Genomic DNA, 15,570 nt, shown 5'->3' with positions numbered 1-15,570 from the left:
TTGAACCGGGAAACAGGATGGATGTTGTAGCTGAAGAATACTGACGCATTAGCATAGAGAATTGAACTACAAGACAGAGCTAGCATGGATCGTCCGCTGTTGGGCTCGCCATCTTTCGTTCCGTCAGGCCGGCCCTCACCAGATAAGGAACGACCTATCCGAGAGTGCGATCTTGCAGCACTACCATGCCATCCCGGAAGAGAAACTCACGTGTCTCGACCGTGCTTTAACAAATCTCCCGATGAGATGTCACATAGCGCCAGGGGAAAGACAGGACGTGCATTTGAAGTACAGCTCGCGTGGGATAGCGACCAGGAGCAGAAGGACCAGAGCGATGACACCGAGTTGGAACATAATTGAGGTGAATGCAGTTGTTGCTCCAATCCCGAATGAGGCTGCCTTATAATATATAAGATATGTTTTCGAGTTGCGACATTATTATACAATAACACAAGACACCTGTACCTCTATCGATTTGATCCTGGCGTGCTCCAACACAACAGCCATCGCGCTGTGAACATGATGTTGTGAGCCAATAGGAGCTGTCCGGGACGTAAGCCGGTGATTCTGACGGAATTAATATATTGCGATCAGCGAGTTCTTGATTATTCGGCTTATCATCGTTTGCACACGCAATCTTGCGAATTTCGGGGTGACAAGCAGCATGATGAGTGTAGTCTGGCTACGAGACAATAATATAAGACTCCGAAAGTCTCGAATTTGCCCACTGAGACACCAATGCCTTAGGGGCTGTGACCACATCTGCTCCCTCTCTCCACACACCAATGAGGCTATTAATATTTACTGAACGAGTTACCCCTGGATTAAGTGAAATGTGATCGGTTTGTGATAATCAAGAGCTGTCAGCAGACATCGGCTCTCACTCCCACGAGTACCGACATGTCAAGCATATGCGGACCGGGCGCCCCTATTGCAGATATCGCCCCGAATCTCGGGTATTCTTCTGTCGTCCCCGAAGAAGAACCGAAAAAAAATTCCCGGCCCCATTGTTCTGGTTGGTTGTGGATCTTCGCATCTTCCTAAAGCTATCCTCTGCGTTGAGCTAGGCCGGGTCGATTCACTTGGCATCACGTCTTGCAAGTCCCAGGGCTGATGTGAGATGAGCGGGCATTTTCTCCCCGTTACGGGAAGGACACTCCAGCGAAGCCGTTATCTGTCCAAATGGTCAACGGAAATGTCGAGATCGTCATGGATCACCATGACATCTGACGACCCCAGATCTCTGTGGAGTTATAAAGAGTTGCTATGTTGGAGCTTACTCTTGGTGATTACGGTCACCAAGCCATGGATCACTTGAGCTCCTTTTATCTTGGCAGCACCTTCAACACCAGGGGAGGGATACTAACCCTCATCTTGGTCATTCTGGTCACGGCGCACTGTCTCCGTCGTAAGAGGAACTCAGCAAGTCGTTTCCCCCCTGGACCCACTGGTGTTCCGCTGCTTGGAAATGTCTTGCAACTTCCGTCGAAATTCTTTTGGTATCAGCTGGACACGTGGTCCAAACTTTATGGTCCTGTGTATACGTTCTGGATAATGAACCGACCAATTGTGGTTCTTAGCACTGTATCGGCATCTGCGGACGTTCTGGACCGTCAATCAGGAATAACAGCTGACAGAGCGCAGAGCATCAAGGTCTGAGATTGATCTTGTTGTTTGGTTGATGTGGGACTTATGCAGACGTAGGGTGCTTTCTATGGTATAGATCAAATTCTGTCCAATAAGATGCACTCATATGGATGCGTGCATTTCTGTGTTTTTGTGACACATATTGTGACTTAAATGGAAGCTGGCGCACATCGAGGCGAGCACTCCACGCAAGGTAGACGGATGCGGACTTTTCGTCTCCGGATAATAATCTGACTCCATTCCAGTTTTAACATTCACTCGACACTCCGCTTTGCTCCTCTCCAAGCATATGACGCAATCAATCTCTGTCTTGGTCTTCTCCGATATCCAGATAAACCGCTTCACGTGCACATTCATCGGTTAGTACAATCCATCGCCTCCACGCGCGACTGAGGAATGTGATGGCGAGACAGGTTCTCTGCTTCAATCATATTTCGGTCCGTGTTTGGCCACGAGGGGTTCTCCATTGATGAGGGCGATCCAAGCCTCAACATACGGAGGTTGACCGATCAGATGATGCATGCAATGTTGCCGCAGAACAGCATCGTCGACAGGTTCCCGTTCTTGCGCCCGCTTATACAGCGATCCAAATGGTTGAGAACTGAGGCAAATGAATGGCATAAAGAAACCGACGTTGAAGGGAAAAGACTATACGACGGTGTCAATCTAGCAGCAGTAAGTTGTTCTCGATAGGCGGAACGCGCGTTCGCTGACGACACGTAGATGTGGTTGACTTTTGTCGGCGACATGAACACGAACATGGAGAAGTATGGCCTGACGAAGGAGGACGCAGTGTGGCTTGCAATCACCGCATAGTCAGTTCCCAACTACCTCAACCATTATCTACTGGTTAACTGAAACGACTGGTTGTATTCAGCATGGCAGGGCAGGAGACGATGACATACACTCTCCGTGTTTTCATTCTTGCTATTCTTCACAATCCTGCTGTCGCCAAGGCTGCTCAAGCACAGCTCGATTCTATTTGCGGCTCTCATGCTCCATCTTTTGAAGACCGGGAACAGTTGCCCTACATCGAGGCGCTAATCAAGGAGACAATGAGATGGAGACCTGTGGCGCCCATTGGTGTACCACACTTGGCAAGCGAGGTGATTTAGTGATGCCGCCTCGACAGCTATCCTGCTTACAATAGACGTTAACAGGACATTGAGGTTCAAGGATTCCTGGTACCAAAGGGAACACTCTTTATCGACAATATCTGGTGTGTACCTTAATATGGTCGATTGATCTCGAATTGTTCACATGATGTGGATAGGTCACAGTCCCGCGACCCTGCATTATACCCGAATCCCGATCAGTTCGACCCCGCCCGTTTCCTGGATGCCACAGGCTGCTTAGCTTCTCCGATACCGGATGCTCATCAATTAGGGTTTGGGCGCGGCCGTCGGATTTGTCCCGGTAGAGATTTCGCCATCAATGGCATATTCATCGCGGCAGCGTCATTGCTGTGGGCATTCGATTTCGAATGGGCCGTGGACGTGACTGGCAATCCAGTCATGTGCGGAACTTTGGAAATGGAGGATCATTCTGTGCTTGCTACGGTAAGACCATTCGAGATGAAGGTGAAGCCAAGACGCGAGGGGCTCGATGAGAAGCTACTCGAGTTGTTAAGGGAGCGGGACGCGAATCTTTCTGTATGATGTCTCTTATCAGATAGCCTTTGTATGGTAGCTTTATGGGCCTGATACGTTCCGAAGGTCCCATCTCTTGAACACTGGGGTTGTACTGTAACTGAGAATAGTCTTACTGGTGCAGTTCGGAGGAAAAAAAATCCGGGAAATCGTAGCCAATTCATACTGATAAGTGGGGATTGAAAGAAACATGCTTTTACTGGACAAAATCTTGGAATGAGATAAACCAGGAAAGTTGTTCGCACCATATTGACCGGCCCTTTACAAGGGATGCTGTGCTGGTCCGTGCGTATCGGCCCGTGCACTGCGGGTCCGGGCGCGCGTCGAAATAGTTATAAGCCTGCTGCACCCTGACCCTTCATTTTTCTTTACCACTCTGGCCTTTTGGCTTAGATCAAGTGTAGTATCTGTTCTTATTAGTTTAACCACTAATATAATCGCACTGCGATTATTCTGGTTATCTTATTTTTGCCGCCTCGTCGTTCACCCTCTGGCATGCCATGCTGGACGGCAAGATGACCTTCCTATTGCACTCACCGGGTTGTGTTGTCAGGGGATTTATCCTTCCTTTTATTGCATTCGGGCACACTGTTTTCGCGGAACCCTTTGCATTAATAGTGAACGAGCCTTCCTTATGGTTTTGGGGTTGATTTCATTTGGTAGAAGAGTATGGATGTGGTGCACATTCGGAGATGTCTCATGTATGAGAGGTGTTTTATTCGAGGTGTCAGTTACATTGGGGTTGTTTTCTTTCCTAGTGTATCCAAGTGTGGATAACGCCACCCTATTCGCACAGCGTGTAATACAATAGTCTCTTGAAGCACGCTTCAACGTGACTGAAATCATACCGAAAGATCCGTATCACGCTCAGCCAAGATCTCGATTAGCTTCTCTTCAAGCCCTTCCCGTCTAGGCGTAATTTTAACATCGAAGGACCGCACTGTCGTAAGCACCACATGGTCCTCCATTTCCGACGTGCCGCACATAATCGGTTTGCCCTTCGAATCTACAGGCCACTCGAAGTCGAATGCCCACAACAATGTTGCGGTTACGATGAACAGGCCATTTGAGGCGAAGTCTCTGCCAGGACAAACCCGCCGACCCCGCCCAAATGCCAAGAGAGGAATATCTGGAGCTTGCGGGATGAGACAGCCTTCCGCATCCAGGAAACGAGTAGGGTCGAACGCATCGGGGTCCGGGTAGACAGCTGGATCGCGGGACTGAGACCTGCACATGTTCTTCAGTGAACCGAAACAATTTCATATTGAGTACAAACCAAATGTTGTCGAAGAATATTGTTCCTTTCGGCACCACAAATCCCTGGAATTCGACGTCCTGTTAATGGGTTCGCATAAGCCATGCGTCTCTCATTTAAGTTGGAGGGGGTCACCTCGGTTGCCAAATGTGGCACGCCCCCAGGTACCACGGGTCTCCATCTCATCGTCTCCTTGATAAGCGCCTCAATGTAGGGCAGCTGTTCCCGGTGCTCAAAAGATGGAGCACGAGAGCCGCAGATAGAATCGAGCTGTGATTGAGCAGCCTTGGCGACAGCAGGATTGTGGAGAATAGCAAGCATGAGGACACGGAGCGTGTACGCGGTGGTCTCTTGTCCTGCTATACTGAGCAGCACCATTTGCTTTAGTTCATTGGTCTCAAAGAGATGGTTCAATTTAGCACTCACTACACAGTTATGGAAAGCCAGTTAGCATCCTCTTTTGTCAGGCCATACTTTTCCAAGTTGGTGTTCAAGTCCCCTACGAAGGTAGACCATGTCTGCAGGTCATGTAAGCTGGCATGGTTTCACCCTGGAGATCGACTCACTGCAGTGGGATCAACCCCATCGTAAAGCCGATTTCCTTCATCATCAGTCTCTTTCTTCCATGTATCTGCTTCTCTTCTCAGCCACTTGGATCTCTGAATCAGTGGAGTTAAAAAGGGAAATATGTCGACAATGCTGTTCTGAGGGAGCAATGCCTGCACCAGCTCCTCGGCTAGCCTCCTCATGTTTGTACTCGGATCGTCTCCCTCAATGTCGAACGCATCGTGTCCATACAAGCACCGGAATATGATAGATGCAGACCACCTGTATCACCATTAGAGTGCTTGAAATGTGGGAGACGTGGGCTGAGTCTGCTGACCTGTGAACATGCAGGTGGAAGGGCTTATTGGGGTACCGGATTAGACCAAGACAAAGGTTCGTTGCGTCATAGGCTTGCAAAGGGCCGAAACGAAGTGTGGAGTGAATGTTGAAGCTAAAACGACATCAAATATGAATGGCTACTGTTCTAAGATTTGAAACTGGCTCACCTCGCATGCATGGCCTTCCTGGCTGCGCGCCAACTAGTATTTTGGTTAACATGATCTGATAAGAACCGAACAAAGGCACAAACCCTAAAGAATGTGCCTTGGTGGTCAAAATCCGGTCTACGCCGTAGAAGGCGCCCTGTGCAAAGGTGCGCCGTCAGTCCCACATCGCCTAAACAACAAGGGAAACCAATGGCCTTGATGGTTTGCAACCTTCCAGAAGTTATACCAGACTGATGGTCCAATACGTCTGCTGCCGCCGCTGCAGTGTTGAGAACGACAAATGGCTGGTTCATTATCCAGAAGGTATACACAGGCCCATGGAGTTTTGACCATGCGTCCAGCTGATACCAGAAAAAGTGCGATGGAAATTGCAAGAGATTTCTAACCAGAGGCAAGCCTGTCGGTCCGGGAGGGAATATTGCTTTGATTCCCTTACGAGCAGTGTAACGCGAAGTGACAAGGAAAAGGAGACACAAGCCGAGTACTGTTCCCCCCAGCTTGAAGAACTCGCTGTCAAGAGCTAGTCCACTCAGGAGGTGCTCCATGTCTTGTTAAAGGCGGCCAGCAGAGAGAGATCCTAGCAAAGAGGCCTATATAACTCTTCATAGTTTAGGTAGCGACCTAATTTGTCCCAAATCCTCAACATCCTTGCTCCAATCAAAGTAGACAGATTAGGGATGTTCCGGGAGCGTCCTCACCCGGCAGAGCGGAAGGTTACGGATCCGGCGTGGATAGGGTAGGTCGGCCGGCTTTACCCGGTAAGGTTGGGTCAATAATGACGTTACCTTCGGCGTTATTCTGGGTTTCAGACAACAAACGCCCGGTCCGGTCACGTCCACCCAAAATGGCACCGAGAGCTTGTATACCTGTGACTGACCCCGTCACTCCCGTAGTTGAAGGCTTGGAGAATATTGATGGGCATTTATGAGGACACTGCGAAATCTGAGCTCTACGATTGCCCGGGTTTGACATAATCGTGCTACATTCAGACACAACACGGAAATGAAAAACAAAAGCATTCACGCTGAAGTACTCGTGTCGCGCTCCTTCAGCATCTCGAACAACTTCTCTTCGAGACTCGCGTGTCTGGGCGTCACTTTGATCTCGAAAGGCCTCACCGTGGACAAAATCGTATGATCCTCCATTTCGAATGTGTCACAGACGATTTGTTTCCCATTCACATCCACAGGCCACTCGAAGTCAAAGGACCAGAGCATTGACGCCGCTGCGATAAACAACCCAGCATTGGCGAAATCCCTACCAGGGCAAACCCGACGACCACGTCCGAAACCCAAAAGATTCGAATCAGGTGTCTGGGGGCACAAATTGCCTGCTGCGTCTAGGAAACGGGCGGGCTCGAAAGTGTCCGGATTCGGGAATAGAGCTGGATCGCGTGACTGTGCCCTGCACTCATGTCAGTGTTTTAGAATGACTTAATATACCAGGATGCGGACCAAATGTTATCCAGGAATAGCGTTCCTTTCGGTATCACGAACCCTTGGAATTTGACTTCCTGTTCGCTTTCAGTATAAGCCGCGTCTCTTCCGGTCATGTAGCTCATCACTTTACCTCGGTTGCAGAATGGAACACGCCGATGGGTGCCACAGGTCTCCATCTTATCGTCTCTTTTACGATAGCCTCGATGTACGGTAACCGTTCTCTGTGCTCAAAAGAAGGACCACGTGACCCACAGACTGAATCGAGCTGTGCCTGAGCGGTCTTGATCACAGCCGGATTGTGGAGAAGAGCGAGAACTAGAACACGGAGAGCGTAAGCAGTTGTTTCTTGGCCTGCCATACCAGAGGGACGGTCTATTAGTGGCATAGAATGGAAAGGTTTAGACAAATGGACTTGCTAGACAGTCATTGCGAGCCAAACAGCCTCCTCTTCCCCGATCCCATACTTCTGCATGTTGGTATTGATGTCGCCCACAAAGGTTGGCCACATCTAAGACAGTTAACTGCATGTCATTGTCCCTCAAGAATACTCACAGCAGCTAGATTGACGCCATCATATAGCCCCTTTCCCTCACGATCCATTTCTTCATGCCATTGTTTTGCTTGGCTTCTCAACCACTCGAACCGTCGGATCACGGGGCTTCAGAATGGAAACATATCGACAATGCTGTTCTGAGGTAATACCGCCTGCATCAACTCGTCGGTCAGCCTGCGCATGTTGAGGCTTGGATCCCCTCCATCAAGGGAGAACCCGTCGTGGCCATACAGACATCGAAAGATGACCGATGCAGAGAACCTGTATCATTGTTACTACAGCTGTCACTGTTAGCAAGGCTACTCCTTGGGATCACCTGTGTATGTGTACATCAAGAGGTTTATCGGGGTGGCGGAGAAGACCGAGACAGAGGTTGATCGCATCATAAGCTTGGAGAGGAGCAAAGCGGACGGTCGAGCGAAGATTAAAACTGGCACAGATGGAATTATTAAGGTGACGAAGAATTCCAGATGAGGTTTACCTTGCATGCATGGCTCGTCTCCCCGCACGCCAACTGTCGTTAGGTCGTTAGATACATATCATCCAAGGACAACAACCGCACATACCGGGGTGAATACTCCATGGTGCCCAGAATTTGATCAGTGCCGAAGAAAGATCCCTACGCCTGCGTGAGCCTCAGATGAGGAACAATCAAGTGAAGCTCAGTACCTTGATGCTACGCGGTCTTCCAGAGGTTATCCCGGATTGACGGTCCAGGACCTCTGCCGCTGCTGCTGCAGTATTGAGAACCACGATAGGCTGACTCGCCATCCAGATAGTGTACACAGGACCGAAACGCTCAAACCATGTTTCCAGCTGATACCAGAAGAACGTGGACGGGATCTGGAAGAGATTTCCGACTAGAGGGTGACCGCGGGGACCAGGAGGAAAGCGACTCGTCGTGTGCTCCTTCCGGTAGACAGAGCGACCAGTGAGGATGATAAGAAGAATGAGAACGGATATTCCGCCCCAGAAGCTGAACGAAGCGCTGCCAAGAGAAATGTCCTTCAGAGGATCCATGGCTTGTTAGACTTGTCAAAGAGAGTGGCCACGGAAAGTCGCTTCATATAGGCTATAGAGTTCCGAAGAGACCGGACTTTCATGTAGAATAATACTTGACTGTCCAGCCACTGTGTAAGTGAAAGCATTGCGGTGCAACCTCGGCGTGAGCGGAGCATACACTATCATGTTGTGTTGTATATCAGGCTTAGGCGAGATCCTGTGACGTGAACGCATTGGCGCCGAGGAAAGGGACCTTGCCTGCTGGTGCACAAAAGGAGGAAAGCAACAAGACATAGTCCAGAGTTGGTATGACGGAAAAAAAGTTTTATCTTCCATAGTTAGGAGAGATGGGTCCAGGTACACGTTTCTCCAGATCTCGGGGAGTGCAATCAGCTTCGGGCCGCGCGTGTCGTAGATAGAAAATCCGTTGAGGAGTAGGGCTACCCCATGATGTGCCTTCACGAGTACCACATGCTCCTATTGCATGTTCATGATACTGTTCTTGTGATATGAACGTGTCGACACACCGGAAAGTAAGCAGCCTTGCTGGTACGCAAGAGCGGAGAGAGAACGAGCCACGACGCAGGGTAAGCCCAGACCAAAAGCAGATGAACAGGGCTGAAAGTAACACAATGGCCATTCACCATCCGCACAAAAAGATACTCTTGTCCTTATGAAGCAGAGAAGACACTCTATATTGGGTTGAGGTAAATGTTGCCCGGGCTGATCGTTAGGAATGCAATCAGGCCCGGTACGTGTATGCCATGGATAGCAAATCGGCAGACAAGAAAGCCACGCGACCATGTAGCTTTACCAGATGCCACAGACTCTTGCTGATAACCATGGGGAGAGTGGGTGTCCTCCTACGTGACCCACTCGGAGCAGAAATTAATTGGTCCTAGTGATGCGCGATGCACCACGAGGAACAGATAACAGGAGTCCCGAGAGAGCCTAATTCAGCCAAACGCAGGTCCAGCTCCAAGCAGTCCAGGGACCAGCGTCGTAAAAACTCCGGGGATGATTCGGCCCTATTCTTCAGGAGAGGAGAGCGCCAGATGGGCGGGCTTTTGGCGTACACGTTCCTCGTGATCGTTAGGAATGTAATCAGCTCCGCTACGGCCGTATCGTTGTAGTCGGTTATAGAAACTCCGTTGACAAGATGGTGCTCCACGAGGCTTCGCTGTTGTTGGGAGAACATGATGAACTGCCAAAGGAGAGAGGAACAGGATAAGCGTCGAAGGCGGGTAAACACAGCCCCGGATGCTGACAAAGCAGAAATTACCTTTATATAGCCCTGAGGTGGGGTAATGCTTTCCTTTTGCGTCTGGCATGTTCACGGCGGCATGTTGTCCCCGGTAGAAAGTTTTGGACTGCGACGTATGGGTCCCACCCCTCAGTGCTTGCCCGAACTCTGGGTTATCATGATGCTCTTCGAAATCGAAATACCTTTGGTCTCGCTTCCCTTTCGAGACTTCGAGACAACGGCACAACCTAATGAACCGACCTCCCTCCATTTTCGTTCAGTTCAAGACCAGTCCTCGCAGTCCCCATACCTAAGTATAGAACTTCATCCCTACGCCCTGGGTACTGCACTCCCTTCCATCCCCCTCCCCCATCTCCCATCCCTTGTCCCTAAACCTCCTCGGCCAAATTCCGTTCCTCCCCGGGCTCAACACCCCCCTCGGGTCCAGCGCATCCTTTAGCCTCTCATTAAGCTTCATCAGTGCCCCGCCATTCCAGTTGTACGTCCCTGCCACCTGGTCGGAGAAGACGAGGTGCGTGCGGTATTCGCCGTACCCGGCCCGGGCGGCATCGGCGATCAGAGTGCGTATGCACGTGTAGGCGGCGTGCTTGGAAGATGGGCTTGACTTGTCGTATACTAGCTCAACTATTACGTGTGCTTCGCGAGAGGCGACGCACCTGCAAAGTGGACATTAGCGTCGTATACTCTGTAGCTGGTAAGATCCCACTGCCCAGGAGTAGGAAGGGTGGGAATGGGAGGATGCGGTGGAGAACTCACAAAGTGGGAAAGAAATCCAGTCCAAACTCCTTACACCTCCTCTTACACATCTCGTACAATTTCTTCACATGTTCTCCCCCCGTCGGACAAATAGGTGAGAAAGCGACATGTGCACCATTAGGGACCCAAGCGAGCCAGTTCAGCTCCCTAAGCACCGGCTGACCCGAGCAGACCAGGGCGCGGGAATGGAGATAGTGCGTGCTTGGGACGTCGGAGGGGAGGAAGAGCCGGGTCCCTGGGAGCTGGAAGAACTGGCGCTTGATCGTTTTGAGCTGCTGAGCGCGGAAGGCAGCGGGGCCGTAGACGGTGCCATAGAATACCCAACTGCATTCCCCGCACGGGAGCTTGGCTACCTCTTTCCGCACGACCTCGGGCGGTACGGAGCCAGGTTGGTCCCAGATGGAGGCGCGGGAGAGGCCGGTAATCGTCAGTTCCTGAATTGCGTGCCTGAGCTGGGGCACGTTGCCCAGGACTTTGTTGATCGCTAGCGGGCGGATGAGGGACATTATTTCCGGATAGGACTCTTCTTCTGCGAAAGTGAGCATGTAGGATGTGTGTTGAGTAGCAGGCATAAGCCATACGCCCATCGTGGTGACAATCCCGTAGTTGCCTGCGCGGTGCTCGTGTCAGCAGGAAAACCACGAAGCAGGGAGCAACTCACTCTGACTAAAGATCCCATCCAAGAACGGTCCATATCCATACTGAAAACTCTGCCAAGTAGGGTTGTCCTCCCCCTCCTTCCCCGGTAACGCTCCCATCCCCGTCCGCACAATCTCCCCCGTGGGCAGTACAACTTCCAACCCACAATGGTTTGCCCAGTGGTCGCCGTACGGTGTATAACCCACACCTCGGTCGCAGGCGTTCCCGAGTACAGATCCACCACCAAGGTCAGGGACGTCGACCCACAGGTCTAGACCGGAGGCGCGGATCGTTTCCCACAGGGAGAAATAGGTGACTCCGGGCTCGAGGAGGGCAGAACAGTTCTCCCCATCAAGCTTGAGCACTCTGTTCATCCTCTTCCCTAAGTCTATGATAAGACTCCCCCTTACGCGGGGGGCTGCACCGCCGTAGCCGAAGTTGCGCCCCAGGGAAATAGGGTGGATAGGGATCAGGTACTTGTTCGCCCACCGGACTATGAGCTGTACGTCAGCGGTGCTGGAGGGGTAGCACACGCCGGAGGAAACGAGGTCCCAGGGGGGAAAGACATGATGCGCATCATGCGTGTTCCTGAATTAGTTAGGGGATAAGAGGAGGATGGTAGAGGGTAGACTGACGGGTGCTCCATGTACCATCCATCATCTAGCTCTTCCGTGTTAAGCACTACCCATTCCTCGCCTAGCCCTTCCCGGAGTTCCTGGATCGCAGCGTTAAACGTGGGCCTGTCAACGTCGGGCGGGAGGACGGGAAGTGGTTCTTCTCTTGCGGCAGAGGTACGGCCTAGAGGTGTGCTGGTGCTGTGTAGGAGAAGTTTTGATTCTTCTGCGAGGGGGATGAGGGAAGGAGGTATGCCTGAGTGGGACTCTTGGGTTGTAGGCGTTGGTGTGAGCGTTGTTTCCATGATGTCCTACCGTGATTATCCATCTTTGTAGACCATATAAGATAGAGTGATAAGAGTATTAATGTTCATCCTTTCACGGTGCAACGTGACCGTGTACATCGCGGATGAACACTGACTCCAAAAGGGAACATGCGGGGTAACATTATCCCATGTGGTTTATCTCCGACGAAGGAATGTCCGACACCGCCACTGACCTGAGTTGTCGCCATCTCGTTTGGAGATGACACTCACCGATCTCTCTTCAACACTCAACGACCATGGCCACACGCGCTGCTCTACGACTCTTACGCCCTGCAATACGACGACCAGCTCGACAGATATACCCTATTTCAGGCCCGTCTTATGTCCGCGCCACGTCTACCTATCACCCAGCGTGAGTCTCCATGGTCCCACTTACTAGCTCACCGACTCACTGACTCATGAACCCCAGCCCTCTCTCAGCAGAAGACTACCACAAGCTGTCAGATAGGGCAATGGATAACATTTTAGAGTCTTTGGAAGAGGCGATTGATGCTGGTGTAGGGAGGAACGCGGAGGAGGGGTGGGAGGTGTCGTATTCCGTGAGTGTTCACGTTGCTTTCCTTGTTTACGGGTGCATATATGCGCGTGGGTTAGGATCCCTTCCCTCCGTCTACTCCCTTCCCCTTCTACGTTCCTTCCCCGTTTCCTGCTCTTCATTCTCCCACCTTCTCCCGCTAACCCTTCCCCGCAGTCAGGCGTCCTAACCCTCTCCTGCGGACCACACGGCACCTACGTGCTAAACAAACAGCCCCCAAACCAGCAGATCTGGCTTTCCTCACCCTTGAGCGGACCGAAGAGGTATGACTATTCTCTGGGTGCTGGAGCTGCCTCGGGTTTGGAATCGGCCTCCCTGTCGGTCTCTGAAGCGGAAGACGGTGTATCATCTTCAGCACTTGCGGAAGCTCCTTCCTCCTCACCCTCACCCCCCAAACACCAAACACCAGAGACAGCAACAGCAGCATCAGAAACAGCAGAAAATGATCAAGGCGTCTGGTTCTACACCCGAGACGGAAGCACTCTCAAGCAGCTTATGGAGGCTGAACTTGCCGAACTAGCGGGGGAGAGTGTGGGTGTTTGGGTAGAGCGGAGGTGAGCGTATTGGTGGGGGTGAGTGAGGGAGCGGGAGAGAGGGGATTGAACACAGCACGGTGTATCTCGACGCATCTCTCATACATTACTTGCATACTTTCATAGGGTAATGGGAATCATCATCTACACGGGTGCAGACTAGTGTATGCGTACAGTATTGCCAGAGGGAACGCAATGGGAAGAAAAGAAAGAAAGGTGAAGAAGAAGCACACCGCGCGGTTTACCCCTCTAGTACAAGCTCAGCTAGGATCAGGTTACATATCCACATCATCACCATCACCCACCCACTCCTCCCCATCCTCACCACTCCACTCATCCTCATCCCCCACCGCCTCGTCCTGACCCTCTTGCGTATCCCGTCCGAGTCGTCTCCTCCTCTCTAATGCTAGGGATCCCAGTATCCTACTCCATCATGGGCAGGGCTACACGAGAAGTGGGAGGGGAAGACATACCTGTTCGAAACCTCATACTCCCCGCTCTGCCTATCCCTATCCCTATCCGCGTCATACTCCAGGTACTCGGGCAAAGGATGAGGAGACGGATGACCAGAGACAGGCAGGTGACGTAAAGTGTGCAGCGTATGCAGGAGGTTGTTAATCTGCGAGTACTGGTGCGTGCTTGGAGCTGTTGTCTTTAGCTCTTCCTGTACGTTGCTGGGTCTCGCAGAGCCAGATCCAAATCCAGATCCCGAGCCAGAACCAGAGCTAGAGTCAATGAAGGAGATGGAGCTGGATCCAGGACGCTGGTGCGAGCCTTCCTCTGTAGAATGAAGCACGACCCGCCTCCGTTTCACCCTCTCCTTTTCCTGAACTAGTACGGGTGCGGGTGCATGAGTGGGTGCAAGTCCTGATAGATGCGTATGTGCGTACGACGGCAGTGGTCGTACCGGGAAATGGAAACCGAGCGCTGCCGGGAGGGGAGATACGGAGGGGGATCGGGAAGGGGTGCACAACGGTACATGGGTGGGCGACGGCGGGAGGTCGGGCTCCTCTCGAGGCCGTTTGAGGGATTGGACGGGCATGGGGAAGGATTGGAGTGGTGGGGGATCGGGGAATGGCATGAGTTTGTCGGTTGGGGGGATATAGACGGTAAGAGCGGTGATGGCAATGGCAGCAGTGGTAGGGATGAGTATGAGGGAGGTGGTGGTGGTAGTGATGGAAGGAGGAGATGGTGGTATGAGATATGGATCGGATGAGGAGTCACTTTGCCGCCGAACGCGTCCGCTGGCCAACTCTGTGTACACGCTGACGTAAGCTCATTCGGCGGCAACAAAGGCAATTGTTTCGTCTCCAACTCTCTCTCAACCACCACTAGAGTTATTCAGCTAGGAACTTATCCTATGACTTCCCTACCCCATGGCTTGACTGGATGCTCAGATCCTGACTTCAAGCTTAGGTTCCTCCTACCTGCGTCGATGATCATCCCAACACCCTCCAAACCTTCGATTGCAAGAATATTCAACTTCTTGCATCCAACACTGTAACTAGGATCCACCTACTGCCGGGAGTGTCCTCTTCTATTTTCTTCGCATCTTCATCGAGAGATCAGAAGGTTCTAACTGAGAACCCTTGACGAGGAAATCCCTGCTAGCGAGAGTCTCTGGGCTTCTGTCCGGCGCGACGTCACAGGCCAAGGATGGGAAACCGTTCTCCGGTCGGAAGTAGTTTCCGACCCTTGCGTACATGAGGACGAGGCTGCTTGATTCTTTTATCAGCATCAGTAGAATGCCGGATGATCGTTGAAAGAGGCGCTCACTGGCTAAACGGGTGCTGCCTCTCAGCCTATTCTTATTCGGAGGACTTGAGGAGGTTCTGTCATAGGAAGAAATACAAGGAGCGACTCGTCGATCACCCCTGGTATAAATGCTTGCCACAAGAACTGTGCCTATTTTTGTTAACGTTGCTAGGACGGGGCCGCCCATCCATCAAGGGCAGTTCAATGTCTTCTTACGACAGTATCATCTGCATGAGGCAACAGCAATCAGCGTTCTCCCTTGTGTCTACGATTGCTACTTTCATGTGCTGCTGCCGAGATCTGTTATGATTTTGTACCGGAGTACACGAGTCCATATTCAGACTAAGAGCTTCTTCATCTGTACATCCCCAACTAGGTCGCATCCGACTCGCATACCACTCGTCAGGTGATCATAATGAGATCCACTACTCTGGAACCAGGATATATGAAAGGAGGGTGTGCAATTTGTCGAGTCCCCCTCACTTTTTCCCCCATACCACCACCTGCTTCAGTCCAACTTCGACTCTTACCAGCTTCAATGAGGGATAAAT

At 51.5% G+C, this 15,570-nt stretch overlaps 8 protein-coding genes across 8 annotated transcripts; 3 read left to right on the top strand and 5 right to left on the bottom strand.

Annotated features, from left to right (window-relative positions):
* Positions 1-1,266: 1,266 nt before the first annotated feature.
* Positions 1,267-1,800, top strand: DACRYDRAFT_90564 (uncharacterized protein; the record flags this gene model as incomplete). Its single annotated transcript, XM_040776960.1, has 2 exons — positions 1,267-1,653; positions 1,705-1,800. 2 exons carry the CDS (start codon positions 1,267-1,269, stop codon positions 1,798-1,800), a joined length of 483 nt encoding a protein of 160 aa, XP_040625812.1.
* A 725-nt stretch (positions 1,801-2,525) lies between these two features.
* DACRYDRAFT_70037 (cytochrome P450) lies at positions 2,526-3,398 on the top strand (the record flags this gene model as incomplete). Its single annotated transcript, XM_040775915.1, has 3 exons — positions 2,526-2,753; positions 2,808-2,866; positions 2,921-3,398. The coding sequence occupies 3 exons, from the start codon at positions 2,526-2,528 to the stop codon at positions 3,303-3,305; spliced, it is 672 nt and encodes a 223-aa protein (XP_040625811.1). The 3' UTR covers positions 3,306-3,398.
* A 284-nt stretch (positions 3,399-3,682) lies between these two features.
* DACRYDRAFT_24028 (cytochrome P450) lies at positions 3,683-6,169 on the bottom strand. Its single transcript, XM_040773511.1, has 9 exons — positions 5,798-6,169; positions 5,687-5,739; positions 5,604-5,636; positions 5,435-5,548; positions 5,118-5,379; positions 4,978-5,069; positions 4,687-4,915; positions 4,573-4,631; positions 3,683-4,523 (listed from the first exon to the last, which is right to left on the bottom strand). Exons 1-9 carry the CDS (start codon positions 6,146-6,148, stop codon positions 4,139-4,141), a joined length of 1,578 nt encoding a protein of 525 aa, XP_040625810.1. The 5' UTR covers positions 6,149-6,169; the 3' UTR covers positions 3,683-4,138.
* A 453-nt stretch (positions 6,170-6,622) lies between these two features.
* DACRYDRAFT_56434 (cytochrome P450) lies at positions 6,623-7,400 on the bottom strand (the record flags this gene model as incomplete). The annotated part of the gene is made up of 3 exons (XM_040775372.1): positions 6,623-7,007; positions 7,046-7,116; positions 7,173-7,400. The coding sequence occupies 3 exons, from the start codon at positions 7,398-7,400 to the stop codon at positions 6,623-6,625; spliced, it is 684 nt and encodes a 227-aa protein (XP_040625809.1).
* Positions 7,364-9,847, bottom strand: DACRYDRAFT_70026 (cytochrome P450). Its single transcript, XM_040775914.1, has 7 exons — positions 8,265-9,847; positions 8,162-8,214; positions 8,077-8,109; positions 7,912-8,025; positions 7,595-7,856; positions 7,459-7,550; positions 7,364-7,393 (listed from the first exon to the last, which is right to left on the bottom strand). Exons 1-5 carry the CDS (start codon positions 8,613-8,615, stop codon positions 7,703-7,705), a joined length of 705 nt encoding a protein of 234 aa, XP_040625808.1. The 5' UTR covers positions 8,616-9,847; the 3' UTR covers positions 7,364-7,393; positions 7,459-7,550; positions 7,595-7,702.
* A 303-nt stretch (positions 9,848-10,150) lies between these two features.
* On the bottom strand, positions 10,151-12,175 carry DACRYDRAFT_56472 (vanillyl-alcohol oxidase; the record flags this gene model as incomplete). Its single annotated transcript, XM_040775375.1, has 4 exons — positions 10,151-10,517; positions 10,618-11,227; positions 11,279-11,844; positions 11,892-12,175. 4 exons carry the CDS (start codon positions 12,173-12,175, stop codon positions 10,151-10,153), a joined length of 1,827 nt encoding a protein of 608 aa, XP_040625807.1.
* A 419-nt stretch (positions 12,176-12,594) lies between these two features.
* Positions 12,595-13,289, top strand: DACRYDRAFT_82708 (Frataxin; the record flags this gene model as incomplete). Its single annotated transcript, XM_040776587.1, has 3 exons — positions 12,595-12,723; positions 12,888-13,011; positions 13,183-13,289. The coding sequence occupies 3 exons, from the start codon at positions 12,595-12,597 to the stop codon at positions 13,287-13,289; spliced, it is 360 nt and encodes a 119-aa protein (XP_040625806.1).
* A 65-nt stretch (positions 13,290-13,354) lies between these two features.
* DACRYDRAFT_118221 (uncharacterized protein) lies at positions 13,355-14,274 on the bottom strand (the record flags this gene model as incomplete). The annotated part of the gene is made up of 3 exons (XM_040770545.1): positions 13,355-13,687; positions 13,738-13,767; positions 13,803-14,274. Coding segments are annotated over 2 exons (490 nt in total), but the record flags the coding sequence as incomplete, so codon positions are not given.
* Between the last annotated feature and the right edge of the window lie 1,296 nt (positions 14,275-15,570).

Source organism: Dacryopinax primogenitus, assembly GCF_000292625.1.
Source record: "Dacryopinax primogenitus strain DJM-731 SS1 chromosome Unknown DACRYscaffold_17, whole genome shotgun sequence".
Lineage (NCBI taxonomy): Eukaryota > Fungi > Basidiomycota > Dacrymycetes > Dacrymycetales > Dacrymycetaceae > Dacryopinax > Dacryopinax primogenitus.
The sequence above is the reverse complement of the archived record's forward strand: the minus strand, read 5'-3'. Positions and strand labels throughout refer to the sequence as shown.

Excerpts from the sequence above, each read along its gene's own strand:
- DACRYDRAFT_70026 (XM_040775914.1), bottom strand. The coding sequence starts at position 8,615 with ATGGATCCTCTGAAGGACATTTCTCTTGGCAGCGCTTCGTTCAGCTTC. Across the intron at positions 8,110-8,161 it reads ACCATGGAGTATTCACCCCG|TTGGCGTGCGGGGAGACGAG; the intron begins GTATGTGCGGTT and ends ACCTAACGACAG. Across the intron at positions 7,857-7,911 it reads CTTGATGTACACATACACAG|GTTCTCTGCATCGGTCATCT; the intron begins GTGATCCCAAGG and ends ACAATGATACAG.
- DACRYDRAFT_24028 (XM_040773511.1), bottom strand. The coding sequence starts at position 6,148 with ATGGAGCACCTCCTGAGTGGACTAGCTCTTGACAGCGAGTTCTTCAAG. Across the intron at positions 5,637-5,686 it reads ACCAAGGCACATTCTTTAGG|TTGGCGCGCAGCCAGGAAGG; the intron begins GTTTGTGCCTTT and ends CCAAAATACTAG. Across the intron at positions 5,380-5,434 it reads TTCCACCTGCATGTTCACAG|GTGGTCTGCATCTATCATAT; the intron begins GTCAGCAGACTC and ends ATGGTGATACAG.